At 47.1% G+C, this 15,921-nt stretch overlaps 1 protein-coding gene across 4 annotated transcripts in view; it reads left to right on the top strand.

Moving 5' to 3' along the window:
* The window catches only part of LOC146773110 (anoctamin-10-like), a 330,529-nt gene extending 320,543 nt beyond the window's left edge, over positions 1 to 9,986 (top strand). For all 4 annotated transcript variants that reach the window (XM_085639951.1, XM_085639952.1, XM_085639949.1 and 1 more), the window contains one exon: positions 7,133 to 9,986. In XM_085639951.1, the coding sequence (XP_085496077.1) occupies positions 7,133 to 7,168 (36 nt within the window). In that variant the 3' untranslated portion in view covers positions 7,169 to 9,986. The remainder of the gene's footprint in view (positions 1 to 7,132) is intronic.
* Positions 9,987 to 15,921: the final 5,935 nt, after the last annotated feature.

Raw genomic sequence — 15,921 nt, 5'->3', positions numbered from 1 at the left:
GGCCCTTATCCCATCTTGGTGGTTGATGCTTGTATACAGCGAAGTGATGTCCATTGTCATTAACACAAACTGTTTTTGCCAGACAAAATCATTGATTTTTAAAAGGAAATCGCTGGTATCTTTGAGATAGGAGGGTAGTCCTCGAACATGATCCTGCAGAAAATAGTCTATGTACTGTGATGTTTTTTCCATTAGACTATTACGTGCGGAAATTATGGGTCTTCCTGGTGGTCTGACCGGATCCTTGTGTAGTTTAGGTATAAAGTTGATGGCTGGAGTTGTAGGGGTATCATTCTTGAGATATTTGTATTCATCAGTAGAAATGAGCCCCGCACTTTTCCAAGTCAATAACTTTGTATAATACATGTTGTAAGTTGATTTTAAACTTATGTTGTCACTTCAGCCATAGCAATTGAGATCTGATAGCTGTTTCATGGCTTCTTCAATATATTGTGCTTTCTCCCAGATTACAAGGTTGCCCCCCTTGTCAGCGTTTCGAATGATTATCTGTGGATTGGATTTGAGTTTCTTCATGAGTTGATGGTACTGTATTTCTTGTTTGTTTATTTTGTTTTTAATTGTTTTTTGTACTTTGTAGTTTAGAGATTTAATGCCCACCGTGACTTGTTCGCTAAAGATGTCGATTGAGTCTCTAATAGCTATTGGGGTAAAGGTGGATTTGGGTTTGAATGGTGTCTTCTCCATGATTTTACATCCAGTGTTTTTAACAGTGTTGCTGAAGCTCAAGGCCATGTCAAGCTGTGGATTTTCTTGAGCTAGTTCTTCGAGATCTTTTAGGATGGGTATGTCTGATCCTGTAAGGTTCAAGGGAGGCGAAGTAGGTTGGTTAAGCGTTGTATCTTCCTTGTGTGGCGATGGTTTTGATTTTTTGTTAAGCAAATGGAATTTTTTAAGTTTTAATTTTTGTATTCCTTTGAAAATATCGATTCTAGTTGATGCATAGTTGAATCGGTTCTTTGGACAGAATGATAGCCCCAACGATAGAATAATTTTTTCTGATTCAGTCAAATGGATGTTGGAAAGGTTGACAACTGTGTTGTTTTGCGCTATTAGTTTTTTTGTGGTTTGCGCTTCCATTTCCTTACATTTTGCCTTTTCTGATTTCCATTTTCTTGCATGTCGTCTTTCCCTTCTTTTGATTGTATTGGTCTTCCTTGTTGTGTCTGTTGCTGAATTCTTGGGCGGAGTGTTTGTCGTCGTTCTTCGCATAAAAAACCAACCTCTTGCTCTAGTGTGTGTTTAGCTGAAATCTGTACATTGTTGAGGTATCTAGAATCTTGTTTCGCTTTCGATGGCAGAACTTAGTTCAGAGGTGGAAGGATCATCTATTGTTGTCCTGTTTGCACCTACGACATATTTGGATCTGGCTGTTTGCGAGTCTGTCTCTTTGGAGCTTCTGAGGGAATCATATTTTCGCGCAAAGGTAAAAATGCATCCGCATTCGTAATCAGCCTTATCTCGGTGGAACTTGAATGTTTTTCGTTCTCTTATTTTTTCCTCTTCCTTGGGTAGGCGCTCTGCTCTGAGTTTTGATTCCTCTTCACTTTGATTTAATGTATTGATTTCTATGTTGATTTTTTCAATCTGTGCCTGTGTCTTTAAACGATCACTTTCAGCGTATTTAACCAGAATCATTACTAGCTTTCTTGATGATTCTAGGTTGGTCTCAGCCCACTCCTTCATCATCCTGGGGTCTGGAGTTTCATAGCTGGGGGCAATTAGTATTCTTAGCCCCCGTGGAATTCTTCCCACGTCCAAGTATCTTTGGAGGGATTTACCCTCCCACCACTTGCTCTGTTCGCCTTTCATCAGTTTTTCTAGGTAGCGCATTTTGTCTTTTAGGCTGGTGACCGAATTGTTGGTTGGTATGCCCTGGGTTGTGGTGTTTACAGATGGATTTCACGCATCATCAAACATTTCTAAAGCAGCCGTCTCCCGATCACGGAGCGCGTCGGCTGACATCTTGCTTGCTGAGGATTAAGTATAGTTAGTATTGTTGGACTAGTAGAACTGGGAGTCTATACTACGTTTGTTCAACAAATAGTAATTCCCGTGTTACTGGTCCCCGCTAGACTTCTCACCCAGCCCGTTCGTAGAACTGATCCTACCTTCACTCATGTGCTTGCGTGGCTCCGCGTCCTCCGACCCGGTGACGCCGCACTTCGAGCTTGGCTTTGGATCCCAAAGGTAACGACTGGGGGGCAAAACTGCAGATAATCCTCCCGGATTGTAGATTCACTGTCCGAAACCGGACTTTGTCCTCCTTGTCGGTCTGTTTGCCTGTGATACATATATATATATATATATACATACATACATATAGACACACACAGTTATAAGCCTAGCGCAAGGGCATGCGACAGCAATAGAGCAGCTTTCCTGAGCTCTGTTAGGCACGCGGGACTAACTGTAAGTTTTCTTTCCCATGAAGTAAAAAGGGAAAACAAAGTAAAGTCATGTGACTTAGAATAAGCGTAAAAGGTGCAAAAATTTGTTTACAAAGACGCAGAGTTTTCTTATTAAAGTGGTGAGGTGGTTTCAGCCAGTGGGTCCAGAAAACGATAAGCCGGCCGGAGAGTAAACGTTAGCTAACCCCACTCCTGGTACCAGATGTAGTATCAAGCAGCTAATAAACAAGGCAGCAGCACAATGAATATTTCAACAATTACTTTCATCCAGAGATAAATCCAAACTAATGGACCCATGGGTTTCAGAAAAACTGACCATTCCCCTGGCAACTAGAGATAGGTTCTAGAATAGAACTCAATAATACAATATGAGAGAAAGAAAGATAGGATATTACATGATATAACAAACAACATTACATCATACAAAAGAATAACATATGATTTAGAACACTACAGTTCACCGTAGGGGCCTCATGGTCACAGGTTCATATTCCGGCGGGTCCACTGAGGTCTTTCAACCTTCTGAGGTTGATAAAATGAGTACTGTTGAGCAGCAATAAACACATTTTATTCAGTGCCAAGATGCCCACAGTTGAACTTGCGCTTTACAAATACGGGTTATGTTAACCAAGTCTTCGCTGTGTATCAGGGTATTGGTGGGTGGGTGTGGCTAAGCACGGATGAGAGGTCTGCAGTGGAATATTAAGGCAGTGAGAGCTCCTCACAGTGCCTGTTGGAGGCTCATAAATGTTTTCAAACCACATGCTCATATTGGCCTATCTACAGAGTACGCAAAACGATGGTAAAGCTTTCCCTTAACGTCCTCCATGCCAGTGATGCTGCTGTCCCTGTGTACATTTCACATTTTACTTAATTTGCATTCCCTAAGAATAGATGCTTTTTCCAAATGGTATGCTTCTGTATTTTTTTCATGCAGCACATGATTCTTGTATAGTTCATACTGTGAACAGTTGTCTCTAGGTTACTGGGTATGTTCACGTGTGCATGACGGGGAAGGATTGAGAGCTCTGGAGTTGAGGATAAAGTCAGTGAAAGTTTATCACAGTGTCTGTTGGTGGTCAAAGTTGTTTCGTCTACACATTCATCTAATGGGTAGCCTCGATGCAGAGCGCACATAGTCACACATTTTCTAATAGTAAATACAATTTTAGGTGAAAGTGGTACACAGCTGTTGAAATACTGACAGCAGCAAACTAAGGAAAAGAAAATGTATTTACAGATGAAGAGAGAGGTGAGTTAATGGGGAAGAGGGCAACCCAACGAACTGCACTGAAAAAAAAACAGTGAAGTAAATGGAAATGACATGTCAAGTTCAGTTCAAGAGAGACTTCGTTCGATATGTATAACATGCCAAATATTGAAATGGAGGATTTCAGAAAGATGTGAGGAGAAAAGTGGAAAACTGGAAGATCACCAGTCAACCTTTGTGATGGGCAGCCCTGCCAAGTTTCCCAAGTCCATGCATGATGTGGGGCTCCAATCCAGTTTTTTTCTCTGAATTTTGGGACTTGTGTAGTCTTGATTATTCTCTTACGAAACAGGATTACAAGTTCCAGAATTCAAAGAAAAAAACCTGTACTGGAGCACAACGTGGACCTGGGAAATTTGACAGCTATGGACTGGCCTTCCACTGCTCTGGAACATGAGTAGCCACATTTTCGTAACTTTGATCTGAATGAGGTTGAATTTTTTTGTTCCTTAAACAGCAATTGTATTAGGATGATAAATCCTCAGAGACTCTTAAACATTCTATGAACATTCCACTATCACAGCAATTATGCAGCAGATGATGGATTAAGCAACAAATCCACGTTTACATACAAAATGCCTAAGCCGCAGAATCGCACCAACGATCCAGCTCATAAACAATATGAAAAAGTGCCAACTATGCACTAACGCAAAATGTAAAAGAATTGTGTTATTGTTCAGTACTTTTAAAAATAGAGTTCAACCAGACAGTATATTGCTTAACACAAAAACGGCTGCACATTTTAAAAGTGAACCACATAAATGTCATATTTAATTATGAAATAGTCCGAGAATATTACTACACGTGCTTTAAATCAGTTTATAGGCTACACAGTTACAAAACAATTTTCACCAGGTTGAATACAATCTAATCGATTTCATCTTGCCTGATAAACATGCGTTTACTAAATCCTAGATGCGTAGTATGTCGAAATTATTATACTTTTTTGGGGGCCAGCAAAGCAGCGTTTTATTTTTTGTTTACTGTTAGACAAAATGGCTGCCAAGGCAACGAGAATAAGGACAAATCTCGGGCGTCGCGAGATCATGGTTTTCTGTGTGACGTCAGGGTGGTTTCGCTTTCTTTTCTGTCGTATGTATCGGGACTTTTGGAATCGTTCACGGCGGGTTCTAGGCTGCTTGTGAGATAAGTATATTACGGGAAAGGTGATACATTTCCAGAAAGGAGTGCTCGGTAGTTCTTAATGGCGGATTGTTTTCATATTTATTCTTGTTAGACCCTATTACCTATGCGATCTCCAATAACCCTGGTGCTTCCTGCGATATCAATTCATTTTACAACCACAACAGGGATGTATAGTTGAACGGTGTATTGTAGCGGGATATAACCCCAAACATTTAGTCTACTGCAGTTCTGTTGCGTAAAGTTAGTTTGCATAAAGCCTCTTTTTTTTGCAGGAATCATGTATTCTGTTATTTCGGAATCAGGAGGTGGCCTCGCAGTCGGTGTTTGTAAATTACGTAGGTAATGCACGTTGGAAGATTCTAAGGAAGATGCTGTGAAAAAGACGGAGGACTCCAATCCCACAGTACCTGCAAAGCCTACTCCCGATGTTGACAATAGTACCACTGAGGATGTGGCTGTGCCAGTCATCGTAAAAGAGGAGAACTCTCCTGCTATGCTTTCCATCAAGAGCGAGGAAAATGAAGAATACAAGCATTGCAGGGGTGCCCGGGCACGCGTGCCGGCAAACACGCGAGTGGTGCGCGCGCAGCACCGCCAAAAGTGAAAGCAATGCAATCACGCTCCAGATGGCGCCTCGGGCCCTGAAAGCTCGCAGTTGTGCACGTTCACGCTCGCGTGAACGTAAGCGTTAGGCCAGCGCTGGTAGCACTTTAAAATCCCGTATACTAAATGTCTCGCCTGAGACAGTGCATGCGCTGGCTCAGGCGAGACCTAAAAAAACAGCAGCATCAGTCCAAAACGTTGGGGGTGATTGTGTAAAAAGAGGCATTTCCTTACACTGGCTGAATCATATGCCATTTATCAGCTGGTTGTTCAGGAACGTGGCCATGTTAGCACAGTTCCTCAGGGCCATGGTTAGTGGTCTCTTGAAGACTGACTGAAACAGTCTTTGAGAGGTAACTATGCCTATCTCAATAGGAGTTGGGGCACGTGTCACAGATGGGTTGTACATGAAGAGCTACAGATTCTATTGTGGTGCTTCTATGAGGACATTTAGCATTACTGCATCCTATGATTGTAAAGGTTTTGTAAGTGAAGCTTGCTCTGCCCATGCTGCAACTAATTTGTGTGAGGGAAGAATGCGTGTGTCTCTGTGTATGTGCATGCATACATGCGTTTGTGTGTGGTTTGTGTGGGTGTTTGTGGGAGATAGAAAGTTAGGCAAATTGAACAGGTAATGGGGAGCCGAGGGCAACTTGGTGATTTTTGTGATATATGTCCTGTTGTCCCATGAACCAGAAAATACTGCAAGCTCACTGAATGCCAAGTACCAAATGTTAAGTGGTCAGTCTCAGGTGGTGGTGAAGACAAGAATTCAAGGCTTACTGCTATAGGATCAGAAACGTGGGAATGGCACACAGTATAATGTGAAGGCAGTGTTATATTTTTGATAGCAAGAATAAGCGTATAATTTACAGTTAGGGGTTCAATAGCTCAGTAAATTTTAACCAACACTAATAGGACAGGCTTCTACCTACCAGGCTCGTTGTAAGCATATGGGTGCTCCAATCTCTTGCCTTGAGTGCTTAAATTGCAGGGCACACAAAAGTTAATTAAAGAGGCCATTTTCATGATGATGTTTTACATAACATCTTCCAATCGTTTTCCTTGTTGATTGTACAATTCTGCTAAATAATTCAGTTTTTATAAAAAACAATACGTATCACAGCGATTACTGCAGGTTATACAAATCCTGAAAACCACAATTGTCTCATAATTTGCTTGCAAAAGTGTTCCATTTCTATGTGATTACATGCTAATGCTGCATGTCAGGTGGCTATTTATTTCTGAGTAATGTATACAATTAAAGGAAATCAAACTCAAGCTGCATTTGAAGGTCTTTGTACTCTTATATTCAAAGCAGCTTCTTCTGAGACTTTCGAAGAGCCTGCCCAACCAACCAAGGGGCATATTAACAAGCCAGGCGATAAAATTATCGCCGCTTTAGCGACAGAAAACTGCCGCTAAAACGGCGATAATGGGCTTGATAATATGCTCTATGGAATTCCAATTGAAGCCCATGTTAGATGTCCTTCACATCTAACATGGGTTTCAATTGGAATTCCATAGAGCATATTATCAAGCCCATAAGCGGCGATAATTTTATCGCCTGGCTTGTTAATATACCCCACAGAGTGTTGAAACTTCTTTCTGTGTGATCTTTGCCACATTTGGATTGAAAAAACACTTTTATGAATCTAAAAGTTTGTTTTCTTTTTAAATCTAGGAGACCAAACAAGCCCTGGCTGCTGCAGAAGGATGAGTGAACAAGCAGAAGAAAATGTGCTGTGCTCCAAGCTTGTCTGTCCTCTGATTTCTGGAAATCTGAAGCAAATATCGAGAAACCTGGATCTTGGCATGTTGTCGAGTGCCTCCTGTGATGAATGGACTATTATGTTATGTTAGATTTTGTTATGTTATGTTATGGTGATTTGTAATGCTCATTATCATCCGGGAGGGTATCCTGATGCTGTATTGCTGTGAGTCTAACCAACCTAGGGCCAAGAGAGACTACTCGAAAAGCCAGGTCTTCAGTTTCTTGCAGAATTCAAGATGTGAGGAGAAGGCGCGGATGTGTAGCGGCGGATCCACTTAATGAGCGATGCAGGAGAAGGCCTGACTGCCGGATCTAGTTCTCTGTATGAATGAGGTGTGTGCCAGTAGGAGTCCTGATGAGTGGAAGTGTCTGTAAGGTTTGTAAAAGCAGAAGAGATTGTTGAGATACGCTGGGCCAAAGTCATGTAGTGACTTGAAAGTGTGGGTGCGAAGTTTGACTTGTGCTCGTTTGTGTATGAGTAACCAGTCGTAGCTCCTTGAGGTGAGGTGCGATTTGTTGCCCTTCGTGGGAGAGTTATAGTGATTCTGCTCGCTGACTTTTGGCTAGTCTGCAGCCTCCTGATAAAGTTGTTTGTGGATCCAGGCGTAGAGGGCTTTTCCGTTGTCCAGCTTGTTTGTACTAAGAGCGTGGATGAGGGTTTTTCAGGTGTCAATTGGTAGCCATTTGAAGATCGTTTTCAGTATCTAAGAGCATGGAGGCATGAGGCAGTAAATCCACTGACTTGGGCCGTCATGTCAAGTTTTCAGTCGATGTCCATATCCTGGCATTGGTGGTTGGGGTGGGTGTTGATTCTAACTCTGTCTCACACCAGGTGGAACCCTACGGAGATGGGCTCATCCTGAAGAACAGGGCTATGGTCTGTACCGGCCAGAGCAAGGCTGTTTCGAGAAGATGAGGGATCCGGAGTATTTTGTACTGTATTGTAAAGACGTAAAATTGGGTGAATGAGGCAGAAGTTTACTGACTGCCTAGACACTCACGGGCTAATATGAGCCAGTCAAATGCCAAGGGTTTCTTACACTGGAAATGTCTCTGTACCCTCCCAGCCCGTTAATTCTCTCCGAGATCACAGCCATTAGCAAAATTGCTCTGTTAATAACGTTTTATAGTGCTCACTACTAATTGAAGTATCGTCAAGTATCTGTTAAGTACTTGCACTCAGGTTATTCGCAAAAAATCGCAGAATGCACTTAACAGACTGAGCTGTCCTGCTTGCTGCAGCATTCTGGGAATTGTATTGACCCTAAGTAGCATACAGTACCACGACCACTTCTGCATGGGGAAATTCGTGTCCGAAGACAGCAGGTCTTTTTCAGCTCACACCGCAGTTGCCTCTGGACCAAAAAAAACCGAAAAGCTGCTTTACCCACGCCTACCACTGGATGGCATACCATGGCCTAATGTGAAGATCTGTGTATAAGACTCGAAAAATATTTGCCTTTGAAATGTATGCAGTTCCATACATGCCAACAATTTAAAACTGGAAAGTGGGAGATTTGTGTGTTTGCGAGTGTCTTTGCTCTCATCTTTAGTGACTTTAAGACATAGGAGATTCCGGGAGTCTTTTCTCATCACTTTCCCGTTCTCAACTCCAGCCTAGTAAGACTACAGCGCCTTGAGGCCCATGGACATTTGTTGCGCTCTAGATATTGCCATCATCATCAACCACCAGCATAACTGTCTGAGTAGGGGAGCGATGCCGGTGAAGTACAGTCTCCCCCTGAAAGTTAGTCCTGTCTGGGCTCGCACAATGTTTACAAGAAAAATTCGTGCCTTGATGAGGTTTTGTCTTCAGTGAAAATGACTCTGCCATTGTGATATCGCAGCCAAGGCAGTTCGACGGGTGGATGACAATCCTGCAAAGAAGGGTTTAGCTTTACTTTCACAAAATGGAGGATTTGTCGTTGCCACCCAGTTTTAAAGGGGGCAGGGACATCTTAAGGATTTTGGGGGCCCGGGGCCGAGCGTAACAGCTTTGAATTTATGATCCAGTTACAGTTCTTTCATACCCTCTGTGGCTCAATCACTGACAAGCGCACAGACACACTCGTCCAAATTCTAAATGTGTTTGCATCTAATGTTAAGGGATAGTGATGTGTGTATTCAATATTGAAACACAGCAGCAATTTACTAATGTTGCAAATAATCTAGATGACACACTCCCAGGTCTCATATGCGAGGTCCTATTTTGATCTAAAAGAACCTTTTAATGGATGTTACATGAAACATAAACACAACATTTCTCTGCAAAATGTCTGTAAGACTCTCTGACACATCGCCCACATTAAAAATAAATTTAAGGAAAACAACATTTAAAATACTCTGTTTAAGAATTATTTACGGTAATCGGGGCAAGACTCTGCAGAACAGAGCTGGCTTTATCAGGGGGGCCCTGAAAATCTGGGGCCCTGGGCCAGAGTCCACTTTGCCCATGTTGAAAACGTCTCTGAAAGGGGACCCTCAGTCTGAAAAGCTGCTGAAACGGTGGCCAGGGCCCTAAGGTCTGAACCCCTTTTGACGTTTTCTTTTTTTGTTTTTGTATCTGTGGGGGAGGGCAGAAGGGTATATGTGGGAACACGGTGTCCGGGCTGCGGTAGAGGGGAGAACGCTGTATGCGTTCTGCAGACTGGTAAGGAAATCCGTTTGAAGTATTTGATTTTAATTACCTGTATTACATGATCAGTCTGAATAACATATATGTCAATGATTATGTATGTGAAAGGAATTAAATATATTCTCGCTATTGCCTTGTTTTCGTGATTAATTTACATGGCATTCATTGGTATCCATCGAATATATATTCTGTATCTGAAAGAGACACGTTAGTGATAGATTCTTTACCTTATAATATCCCCAGGCATCAGACTGGATCCGGAAAGTTTTCATCAGCAGTACCCTTGCGCGTCGGTAGGCATCGTCGTGCGGCTCCGCGTACGTCGCTGGCGTCGTAGTCGCCAAGATCATGTTGTCGGAGCTACTTAGACGCGCCCACGCGCGCTGACATCCGATCTTTTTTTTTTGGCGCCAGCAAGCACAGATCCGAGAGAGAGCGGTACTCATAGTTAATCTTTTAACTTGGTTTTTGAGACTTGTTTCTCTTGTTTTGTCGAGTACTGGACTCCTAGTGCAGTAGGGATGCCCGGGTTTAAGTCCTGTAGAGACTGCCGTCGGACCATGTCGGGACGTGTGTCTCTTCTGCTTGGGGCATGCCCATGACCCCGAGGCATGCCCCGATTGTCGGGCCATGGCGCCAAAGGCTTTGCGGGAGCGTTCCCGAAAGTTGTTGTAGGCCCGGCAATCGGCTCCGCACCACTCAAGGTCCCGCTCCTGTGGGAGGTCAAGGGACAGGTCGCGGGGCCCACACCATCGTTCGACGGAATCGGGGACAGGTAAGTCAAGGTGCCATAAGAAGTCGAAGAAGCGACGGAGGGGGCGGGTTGACAGGGCGGGTGGTCATTCCCCCGCGGCGCCGGTGGAGACTCAGTTGTTGCCTGTGGCCTACCCGCCTTTCCCGGGCCTGCACGTGACTTCGGAAGAAATACAGGTATTCTTGTCAGCCATGCACCGTTTGTTTCCTACATCTGATCTCTCTGGAGCGCCTTCGGGCCCTGTGGACTCGTGGGGTTGCCCCCATGCCGCCGCCTTTGGCCCCGGCTACGCTGGCAAGATACCCGGTGACGCCGTCGGCTTTAGCTTCGCCGCCGGCACCGTCAGCTCCGGCCTCGGCACCGTCAGCTCCAGCCTGGGCGCCATCGGCTCCGGCCTCATCGCCATTGGCTCTGGCCTCATTGCCGCCGTTGGCTCTGGCCTTGGCGCCGCCGCTGGCACTAGACCTGACGCCGCCTCCAGCGTTGGGGCCGATGCCGGACACGACGCCGTTGCCTACGGGGCCGGACTACAGTGACCCTGGATTGCTCTACTATCCTCTGATTCTAATTCCAGGTGGTGTGTTTATTCCCTTTCCCTGGGCTCCTTGTCTTTACTGGCCTCTTACACGGCCAATGGACAAAGGGGAGTACTGGGAGGGGTCCGAGGACCCTCTCACTGCTCAATGCGAGGATGAACTGGAGTGAGAAGGTGATATGGAAGGTCCAGGCGATCTGGATTTCTCACCGCACCCTGGTGCACTGTCCCCTGCTTCCGTAGCTACGGAAGAGGTTGGGACTTTTTATGTGGTGTTGCGTAGGGCGGCTGAGGCTCTTAACCTCAAGCTCCCATCTGTGCCTATCAGGACCAATCTCCTGACCGAGGAGCTGCAGCCAGCGACCTCCTCTGTGGAGCCGCTACTGCCCTTTAATGAGGCGCTTACAGACATTTTGTTAAGCACCCGGACCAAGCCTAACACAGGGTTTCCTGTGGATAAGAGTGTGGCGTGACGTAATCGCCCAGCCCCAGTTTTCTCACCCAACGCCCGAGAGTCTGGTTGTCCAGGCCTCTACCTCTCCTAGCGCATTCCCTTCCGCAACTCCGGACAAGGAATCTAAAAAACTGGAGCAGTTTGGGAAAAAGATTTTCACCTCTGCCAGTGCCGGGTTGCGGGCGGTGAATACTGCGTGCCTGTTGGGCCGCTATTCCCACTCTGTGTGGGACGCAGTCGCACAGGTGCTGCCTCCGTGTCCAGTGGAGGCTCAGGCGGTGCTCTCCTAAGCCATTACCAAAGGGAGAGATGCTGCGAAATTCACTATCCGTTGTGGTCTTGACACAGCCAACTCCCTCGGCAGGGCAATTTCCACAACGGTGGCGCTATGCCATTGCGCCTGGCTCGGAACTACTGGCTTCTAAGGGGATGTCCAGAACACTTTGTTGGACATGCCCTTTGATGGCACACGCCTCTTTGGTGACAAGGCGGATAGCACTTTGGAGCGCTTTAAGGACTCCCGGGCTATGGCCCAGTCCTTGGGTCTTGCCACCCCACGCGCTCCCTTGGGGTCTGCTTTTCGCTCCTTTCGAGGTCACGGTCGAGGCGCCCAAACGTGTTCCTTTCAGAGCTGCCGGCCTGCGCAGCCGCAGCCGCAGTCTCAACGCAGCCGGGGTGCCCACCGAGGTGGGTCACGGGGCCAGCGGGCGGGTGAGGCCACCACCGCCCCTGCCACAGCTGCCTCAAAACCTTCCTAGTCCGGTGATTCAGGCCCACCAGATGCCAGTGGCCGGCAGGATTCGCCATCACCACCCCCACTGGCACCCCATCACTTCGGACAGGTGGGTTCTGCAGATAGTCCGACGGGCTACTCCCTCCCCTTCGAGACTACCGCTCCAGCCATGACGCCTCAGTACCACTGCATATCGGGGGATCACTTGGCACTTCTCCAGCAGGAAGTTGTGGCCCTCTTGGCCAATGGGGCCATCAAGCACGTTCCAATGTCAGAAGTAGGTCGTGTTTGTTATTCCCACTACTTCTTGATTCCAAAGAAGGACAAGGGCCAGCGTCCTATCTTAGACCTCCGGAACATCAATCGCTTCCTCCGGAAGGAGAAGTTCAAGATGCTTACGCTTGCTCAGGTCTTGTCTGCCCTAGACCCACAAGACTGGATGGTATCGTTGGACTTGCAGGATGCTTATTTTCATATCCCCATCCTGCCGGTCCACCGGCGTTACCTGTGGTTCACGGTAGGCCATGAGCACTTTGAGTTCATCGTGCACCCTTTCAGCCTTACCAGCGCCCCTCGGGTGTTCATGAAAGTGATGGCAGTGGTTGCAGCTCATCTGCGCAGATCAGGGACTTCAGTCTTCCCCTATCTCGACAACTGGCTGTTGAAGGCGGGCTTGCACCAGGCAGTCGTCTCCCACTTCCAGACTACGGCCGTCCTCCTGCATTCGCTGGGGTTTTCCATCAACGTGCCGAAGTCGCATCTGATTCCCTCTCAGAAGCTCCTTTTCATCGGAGCGGTTCTTGATACGGTGCAATTTCGGGTTTATCCTCCCGAACAGCGAGTCCGGGACATACGGGCTATGATTCCGATCTTTCAGCCCTGGTCCCGGGTTTTGGTCAGGAAGACCCTGAGACTGCTGGGCCTCATGGCCTCCTGCATCCTGCTGATCTATCATGCCAGGTGGCATGGCGGGGTCTGCAGTGAGACCTGAAGTTCCAGTGGACGCAGCAACGGGGAAACCTGTCCAACTACGTCCAGATCTCGGAGGGCACTGCACAGGACTTGCAGTGGTGGCTCACGGACCAGCGTTGGGTCAGCGGCAGATCCCTCTTCCTTCCCCAACCGGAGCATACAGTGGTGACGGATGTGTCCCTTATGGGATGGGGCGGCCACATGGGAGAGGCAGAGATCAGAGACCTCTGGTCTCCGGCGGAGTCCAAGCTCCATATCAACCTTTTGGAGCTCAAGGCGATGCTTCTTGCACTGAAAGCATTCCTTCCCTCTGTCATGGGGAGAGTAGTGCAGGTGTTCACGGACAACCCCACCGCCATGTGGTACTGCAACAAGCAAGGTAGGTGGGGTCGTGGACCCTATGTCAGGAGGCTCTGCGTCTCTGGACATGGCTGGAACGTCAAGGCATTTCCTTGGTGGTTCAACACTTGGCAGGTTCTCTGAACGCCAGGGCGGACAAACTCAGCCGCAGGTGCATGTTGGATCATGAATGGCGTCTTCACTCAGATGTGGCACAAGGTCTCTTTCCGCAATGGGGAGAACCTTGGTTAGATCTATTTGCCACCGAAGAGAACGCGCAATGTCAGCAGTTCTGCGCGTTGGAGTTTCCAAGGCAGCACTCGCTTAGAGACGCTTTTCGTTGCGAGTGGAGTTGGGGTCTGTTGTACGCCTTTCCGCCTATACCACTTCTACCCAGAGTGCTGAAGAAGATCAGACGCAACCGGGCCCAAGTCATTCTTGTGGCACCGGACTGGGCTCGAAGAGTTTGGTATCCCGAGCTACTCAGTATGAGCGTGGATCCCCCAATCGGACTGCCTCTTCAGGAGGGTCTCCTGTCGCAGCACCAGGGGACAGTCCTCCACTGAACCTGTCCAGCCTCCACCTCCTTGCGTGGAGATTGAGTGGCAAAAGTTGATTCCATTTGACTTGCCTCCTGAAATCTGTAATGTGATTGTGGCAGCCAGGCGTCCCTCGACTAAAACTGTATACGCCTGTCAGTGGAAAATATTTGTGGTATGGTGCACGGCAAAAGCTGTAGATCCCCTTTCTGCCCCTCTTTCTGAGGTCCTATTGTTCCTTCTCTCTTTCGCCCAGTAGAGCAGATCTGGGCACTATCAAGGGCTACCTTTCTGCTCTTTCAACCTTTCTCAGGCTGCCTGATCAGCCCTCTCTTTTCAAGTCCCCTGTTGTCAATAGATTTCTCAAAGGCATTACTCACCTTTTCCCTCCTATTCCTTTTGTGATGCCTCAGTGGGACTTGAACCTGGTTCTCACATACTTAATGTGCGCTACCTTTGAGCCTCTTCATAACTGTCCTTTGAGGTTACTAACTTTAAAAACTGCCTTCCTGGTGGCCATCACCTCCGCCAGGCGTGTAAGTGAGCTTCAGGTTCTTTCATGTAAACCTCCTTCCCTGGCGATTCATCCGGACAAGGTTGTGCTTCAACCACGTCCCTCCTTTCTACCGAAAGTAGTCACTGCCTTTCATCTCGGGCAAACTGTTACTTTGCCCACTTTCTTTCCGCCTCCGCATCCTTCAAGAGAGGAAGAGAGGCTCCACCGTCTAGACCCAAAACGAGCGCTTTCATTCTATCTCAACCGCACGCAGCAGTTCCGGGTGGATAATCAGCTCATTGTTGGCTATTTTGGTGCCAAGAAAGGTCGGGCTGTGCACAAGCGGACTATCTCCCGATGGGTTGTCTTGTGCTTTAAAGCCTGCTACTCTCTGGCTAAAATGGAACCTCCGGTTGGGCTGCGCGTCCATTCTATGCAGCAGCTACTACAGCATTAGGACGCGGTGTCCCTCTGCGAGATATCTGTCAGGCAGCTAGGTGGGCATCGCTGCATACTTTCACTAAGCACTATTGCCTTGACAGTCGAGTCCGGAGAGACGGCTTCTTTGGCCGGTCGGTTCTCCGTGACTTTCTGGAGTGATTTCATTTCGCAGACCCTCCTCCGGGGTTGGTATTGCTTGGGTATGTATTCTAAGGTAAGGAATCTACCACTAACGTGTCTCTTTCAGATGCACAAGTTACTTGTGTAACGATATATCTGTAAGAGACATTAGTTACTGATAGATAGATTCCTTACCACCCGCCCATCCTCCCCGTTCTGCGAACTGTTCTCTAGGGTTCAGGTCATCCCTTTCAGGGCCCTAGTTCTATTGCACCAGTAGTCGGTCTCTGGCATGGCTCTGCGTTCCTGGCGCAGAATAGTCGTGTACAGAACTGACTTCAGTGTGCGTGGGCGCGTCTAAGTAGCTCCAACGATGTCATCTCATCGACTACGACGCCAGCGACGTACGCGAAGCCGCACGACGACGCCTACCGACGCGCAAGGATACTGCTGACAAAAACTTTCCGGATCCAGTCTGACACCTGGGGATGTTCTAAGGTAAGGAATCTATCACTAAATACTGTCTCTTACAGATATATGGTTACACAAGTAAGTAACTTGTGCGTTAAGGCTGTTGTCCCTTGCTCACTTTGCCACTGGATTCAAGCAAGCCTGGCTGAAGACGGCTGAAATGCCAGAAACCGGTCCTAGGAAGCTTGTTCCCAGTCCAGGGAAGGCATG

Source organism: Triturus cristatus, chromosome 12, assembly GCF_964204655.1.
Source record: "Triturus cristatus chromosome 12, aTriCri1.1, whole genome shotgun sequence".
NCBI lineage: Eukaryota > Metazoa > Chordata > Amphibia > Caudata > Salamandridae > Triturus > Triturus cristatus.
Note: the sequence above shows the minus strand (reverse complement) of the source record. Positions and strands in the feature narration are given on the sequence as shown.